Here is a 6,615-nt window from a genome sequence, read left to right as displayed (position 1 = left end):
CCAGGCTGGCCTCGAACTCAGAGATCCGCCTGCCTCTGCCTCCCGAGTGCTGGGATTAAAGGCATGTGCCACCACCGCCCGGCTGTACTTCATTTTTTTATTGGATTATGTGATCTTTTGGTGACCAGTTTCTTGAGTTCTATGTATATTTTGGATATCAGACCTCTGTCTGATGTGGGGTTGGTGAAGATCTTTTCTTATTCTGTAGGCTGTCGTTTTGTCTTTTTGACCATGTCCTTTGCTTTACAGATGCTTTTCAGTTTCAGGAGGTCCCATTTATTAATTGTTTCTCTCAGTGTCTGAGCTGCTGGAGTTATATTTAGGAAGTGGTCTCTGGTGCCAATGTGTTCGAGTGTACTTCCCACTATCTCCTCTATGCCACTCAGTGCCTTTAATGGAGCCCACAAACAGTTAGTGTCTGCATCCTGAATACACTATCAAATGGATACAGTCCCTAAAACTTAATGAGCTAGAGTTAACCTATCACAACTCTTGTCCTAGAGCTGCTGTCATAAAAATGCAAGTGTCTATAGTGGAAAAATCCTATAGAGAAGGTTTCAGTGCAAGTTGCTCGTTACTCGGTGGAACTATTTCCATTAATGAAGTAAAAGGCACACTTTCCTTTATGTAGTGCTCAATATTCCCTGATTCCATTTTGCCATTTCGACCATACTTTTATGCTATGGAAGATAAGCTTAAGTCTGCCATATATTGTCTATATCTTAATTGTTTTCAATATACAGAATGAAGTTCAGTAATTACCTCAAACTTCTTATCCTCCAATTGTAGCATTATTGCTAATTTCAAGTAACCAGTATGTTTTCTCATTATATTTTGAGGTATTATTTTAATTATTTCTGTATCTGGTAATTTTTGTTAGCTATCATATAAGACGTTTTGAGACTTTGATTTTTTGGGCACCAGATTTTGTAAATGTTAACTTTTAATTATCTTCTTAAGATTCATTATGAAATATTTGTAAGTTTTTTGAGGATAATTTGCTTTGAGGGGAGTGACTTTTTCCTTAAGTTATGTTAAGAAAGACCTAGAACAATTCTTTATGACTAATTTTGATTTATTACTGAGGAAAACCTCTTTTGAATATCTCCCAAGTGCCTTGGGAATGGTTTTCCTTTCTGGGTGCAGTAAACAGATAATCTGAACTGTGTACTGTGTACTCTCTTCACTTGGGCACCACCTTTTCTTCCCTTGGCTACCACCCTTCCTTCCCTTGGGCACGGCCCTGTCTTCACATGGGCACTTCCCTGCCTTCACTTGGGTACCACTCCCCCTTCCCTTGGGCACCGCCCTCCCCTCCTTCCCTAGGGAACCACCCTCCCCTTGGGCACTGCCCTCCTTTCCTTAGCCCCTCAGTTTCCTGACATGCATACTGGAGTAGGTTCTCTTCAGTGTTTAAAACTTCTTTCACCTTGCCCCCTTTCTCTTCTGAAGCTCTTTTTGGTCTGTCAAATGTAACAAATTTCATCTTTCTAACTTTTATGTACCATCCTCAACTTAGAGACCACTGATGAGCTCCTCCTAGAATTCAGTCTTCCTCTCTGTTCATTGTTCTGGAAATGCTTTCAAGGCCACCTACATCTCTAGGGTTTCCCTCATTTGTTATCCAAATTTCATAATGCCTTTACTTGCCTGATGTTTGGAGTCTTCAAATTCATTGAACATATTCCACATAGATAGAATGCATTCTTGGGTAGCAAACTTTAGTCCTTTCTTTTTCTTCTTGACTAGACCATGAAGCCTATGGGGCGATTAGGTTTTAATTCCATTCTTCCTCAGAATTTGATGTAGCTGTTCTAGAAGAATGACCACCAAAGTAGCATGGTATTTAGGATTCAGTATCTTCTATGATTTTCTTATCTCAAGTCTAAGATGTCTCTTGGTTTTATTTGATGAACATATTGTTCATCAAAAATAGAATTGCTTGAATCCATGGTCATTAACTAGTAAGAAATGCTTTGTACAACAATTTAATGGGGAGTATGACAGGAATGTTTTTGTGTATGGAAGTAAGATATAATTTTAAATGTTGTGATTGAGGAGACACAGTGGATGAAGAACTATGTGCTGAGAGCAAACAATGAATGGCAAGTCCCAGAAGAAAAAAAAATAATGTTGTTTTCAAATGGTGAATGAGGGGCTTTAGACAGTGGTTTTGGGAGGAGTTCAGATATGTCTCTGAGGGTCAGACTGTGTTTGTTCCTGTTAATCACTGTTAGCATTTTCTTTCCATTATGAGTGAATTGTGAAGCTGTGCATTGTAGAGATATAATTGGCCTGACATGGTTTGAAATGACTTTTCTGATGACTATATTGGACTACCCTACAGGAAAAAATGAGCTAAAGCAAAGAGCTTCCTCCCTGTCCCAACAGGTCATTGTACTAATCCAAATAGAGATGATAAGGTGGCGTGGACCTGTACAGAGCCAACAGAAAGAAACAAAAACAGAAGACAACAACAGTGGGAGTCCAAGGCTGGAGGGACAGGTTTCATTATGAGAGAACGAGGGAGACACATTAACACCAGTGTTTGTCTTATGGGGTTACAAAAGTGGAGTTCAATAGCTAGGATGATGAAGACTTTGGGAATCACACTTCCTGTTCCACAAATGAGCAAAATGCTTTCCTGCTCCTATGCCCTGGTTCATGGTCATATAGCTTTCTGGTATACTCTCCCTCATCTTCCAGTCTATGCTCTGGTTCATGGTCATATAGCTTTCTGGTATACTCTCCCTCATCTTCCAGTCTATGCCCTGGTTCATGGTCATATAGCTTTCTGGCATACTCTCCCTCATCTTCCAGTCTATTTACCATGCCGCTCTCTCTGCTTAGCTTTCTGGTACTTTCTAGAGAAAATATATCCCTTCACCTTTAAGGCTTCCAAAGTGTCTTGTGCATGTGTTTTAATCTAAAGGAGAAAGGTAGTAAAAGGTAGACCAGTAATGTTTCTAATTTATGATGGCCACCTGGACAGAAGTGGGGTGGAGGCAATTCCTCCTTCTCCAAACCTCCATTCTGCTCCCTTTTCTTATGAGCACTTGATGAATGCTGCTCAAGGTATCCTCTGTCAAGTTTGTTCAGATCCTAGAGTCCTTTTATATGATCCAGGTCCTCCCAAAGAATATGCGAGTCTAGCTCAGGGTTGGTACCATCTACACCTTGCCCTTTACTAGTTCTCTGTCATATAGCTCTTTTTAATTTTCCTTCAAGATCTACTCCCATATGCCTTCATTACAACTCTTGCAGGTTGAAGCCCAGTTCTTATTCCACAGTACTACAGAGATGGCTAGAATCTTTCATTTTTCTATGAGGTCAAACTTTGGATGAACATAGTGCCTTCTAACAGGTAGGGATAGTTCTGTATTCTGTTTCTTGGAGAGGTAAATTTATATTAGAGTTTAGATCATTTTTCTTCCCTGGAGAAACATATACAGCCTTGCTAGCCCTGATGAAGTTGGAGATTCAGGAGTATAGCAGGTTTTTAAATTCTTGTGTGTTTCTCTTTATATTCTATGATTACCTAATTAGTTACTGTTTCCCTTGAAGTGAGTGCTTGTTTTTGCTTTTGACCTATGTATTCATTACTCTGTCTTATTCTCTGCCCATTCCTTTTCCTCCTATCTAATAGACAGCAACATACTTCTATGTCATATATATTTATTTAAGTATAAGTCTAGGCTGAATATGAAATAAAAACAGGTGATACTTATTTTCTTAGTCTGGTTTATTTCACTTAAACTAATGATATCCAGGGCTAATGGTATAGCTAAGTTGGTAGAGCTTTTAATTGTAATGAATCATGTCTAACGTAACAGACAGCCATAACTGTTAAAATTCTGAAAATAAGTGATTATGGGTACTAAGTATGGGTTGGACATGTATGTTGACAAGCAGTTTTCCCTTGCACCGAATATCTCAGAACATCACAGAGCCAGGAGCAGACAGAGTGTAAAATCTGGAAGACAGGGGTGAGGGCTGTGAAATGCCTTCTGGATGTGACAAGGCTGTTGCCAACATGAACTCACAACAGCTATTGCTGCCTGTGTAAGACCTGCTCAAGACTGAGTCATGTAAAACTTCCAACAAGGATGTGGGAGGGGCCACTGAGGTCTTATCTCTAGTTGAAGTGCTATTGTCATGACTATTATTCATGATAGCTAGGGGAGGGAGAGTCACTTTTCTTTGGGGTGAGGACAATGATAGGTTGCCCACACCCTAGAGGATGACTCCTTATCAGTGCTCATTTGGGCAGCATTAACTGGACTCAGTGGGTCAGTGGGCTTAAAATATTTTTGAAAAAGAGAATAAGAAATTGAAAAGAAGATACATTGGAGGGAGAGTAAAGAAGAATATGATCAAAGTACATTGTACATATGCATGAAATTTTCAAAGAATAAATAAAAGTATGATTAAAAGATTAGATATACATACAGCAAAGACACAGACATACAATGTTCAGTATGCATGATTCCAAATCTTTTGAAGGTTTATCTATAGTTTGCAAAAATTTTCCCTTTTTTTTTTAGTTCAAGGTATCACATTAATTTTCATTTAACATTTTGAGGGCAGGAATATTGAAATTCAAAAAGGTCTTTCTAGGTTGTTTTTTGTTCTCGTTCTTAGGTTTAGTGAGCCGGGATATCATTATGTGGCTCAGACTGGCCTGGAACAAACTCATCTTGTGTAGCTCAAGATGGATCCAGATGTGTCCCAAACCTCTTGTCTCAGCTTCACAGGAACTGGGATTTCAGGCACTGATGCCTACCTTCAAAAGAGTTTATTGCAGTTTTCAGGTCAAACTTTGAGAAAAGGCCAGAACCTGAGATTAAATGTAGATTTCATTATGTTTAGCTCATCTTTTGCCAGTTTTCTTGGTTTTGATAATACTCCATGCCGTTTTTATCACTATAACTTTAGCTCTGACAAGTGACTGACTAGAATCTCTATGTGGGAATATGTCATTCAAGATAGTTACTGGCACCAACCTTTTCCAGCTCCCTTTTCTCCCTCTAGGAATTTTATGTTATCATGGCTTAAACAAAAGTGTTTTGTTGTACCTCCTACAGGTTAGAGTAGAGATAAGCATTTGGAATCTTTATGTAATGTCTTTTGATGATGTGTACTAACTTATGAGCCATGAAGGATCATGTAACTGGATTGACATTTTTTATCCAGAATTCATTTTGTTATGATCATTTAATATCTTGTGGAAATTCAACAAGAAGGGTTTCTAATGTTTACTTCTGACTGGATGTCTTTGTTGTCTTATTGAACTGTTATGGAAAGTCTTGGAGGTAAATTTCACTGGATCTTGGGGTTAAACATTCTTAATACTCTCTCCCTTATCTGTTTTGTCCTGACTCCATAGATAACAGGGTTCAGGGCAGGGGGAACAACCACATACAGATTGGCGAGAAGTATGTGAATGTAATGAGGGATATTGTGGCCAAAGCGGTGTGTCATGAAGGAGAAGAGAGCTGGCAGGTAAAAGGCTAACATGACACAGACATGGGAGCCACATGTGCTAAGGGCCTTGAACCGAGCATCCCAGGATGGAAGGTGGAAGACGGCTTGGAGAATCCGGACGTAGGAAAAGCCAATCATGGATAGATCAATGTATCCCACTGAGAAAGCAACTAATCCATAAACCACATTGACCCTGATACTGGCACATGCTAACTTTGCCAAACCCATGTGTTCACAGTAAGTATGGGGGACAATCCGGACACCACAGAAAGGCAACCTCAAGATGAGAAATATAAACGGAGTCACAAACACCAATGTCCTGACTATGATGACAACTCCCAGAATAGCTACCACCTTGTTGGTAAGGATCATGCTATACCTCAGTGGGTTACATATAGCAATATAGCGATCTATGGCCATAACTGTCAGCACCACAGATTCCAGACCAGTGCATATATGGATGGTATACATCTGTGTGATGCAGGAACCAAACACAATCTCCCTGAGATTGAACCAGAAAATGCCCAGCATCTTGGGGATAGTAGCTGTGGATAATCCCAAATCAGTGCACGCCAACATGGCCAGGAAGTAGAACATGGGCTGGTGGAGGCTGCGTTCAGTTTGGATCACAAATAAGATGGTGATATTCCCCAGGACAGCTATTAGATACACTGCAAAGAAGAGGAAGCCGATCCACAGGTGCGCATCTTCCAACCCTGGGATCCCTATCAGGAGGAAGGAGGAAGGGTGGAACTGTGTCTTGTTGGAATGAAGCATGTCAGTGTGAGCTGATCACAGATGCATTTCTTGGAGTTTGCTGGCTTCCACTAAGAAACCCTACTTTCTTTCATCATATGTCGTGTAACTCTTGCAGAAGTGGAAAGCCCATTCTTTAATTCCATAATACAGCACGTGAGGCCTACAGAAAAAATAGGAGATAATTCAACTTGGAAAAAATGTTTCACATTTATAGAAAACCATGTAGAAAACTCTCAAACTTGGCACAAATACTTCAGTAATTTATTCCTTCAGTCTTTAAGGAAGAATTTACGTACTTTAATGTAGCAACTATTTATTGATAATCACACTAGTTAATTAGGACATAAAGTATATGACCAATATGGAGTCTCT

The 6,615-nt window shown here is 39.6% G+C and overlaps 1 protein-coding gene across 1 annotated transcript; it reads right to left on the bottom strand.

The window, feature by feature from the left end:
* Window positions 1-5,319: 5,319 nt before the first annotated feature.
* On the bottom strand, window positions 5,320-6,261 carry LOC101981441 (olfactory receptor 52E5). Its single transcript, XM_005370193.1, has one exon. It carries the CDS (start codon window positions 6,259-6,261, stop codon window positions 5,320-5,322), a length of 942 nt encoding a protein of 313 aa, XP_005370250.1.
* Between the last annotated feature and the right edge of the window lie 354 nt (window positions 6,262-6,615).

Source organism: Microtus ochrogaster, unplaced genomic scaffold, assembly GCF_000317375.1.
Source record: "Microtus ochrogaster isolate Prairie Vole_2 unplaced genomic scaffold, MicOch1.0 UNK73, whole genome shotgun sequence".
Taxonomy (NCBI): domain Eukaryota; kingdom Metazoa; phylum Chordata; class Mammalia; order Rodentia; family Cricetidae; genus Microtus; species Microtus ochrogaster.
Note: the sequence above shows the minus strand (reverse complement) of the source record. Positions and strands in the feature narration are given on the sequence as shown.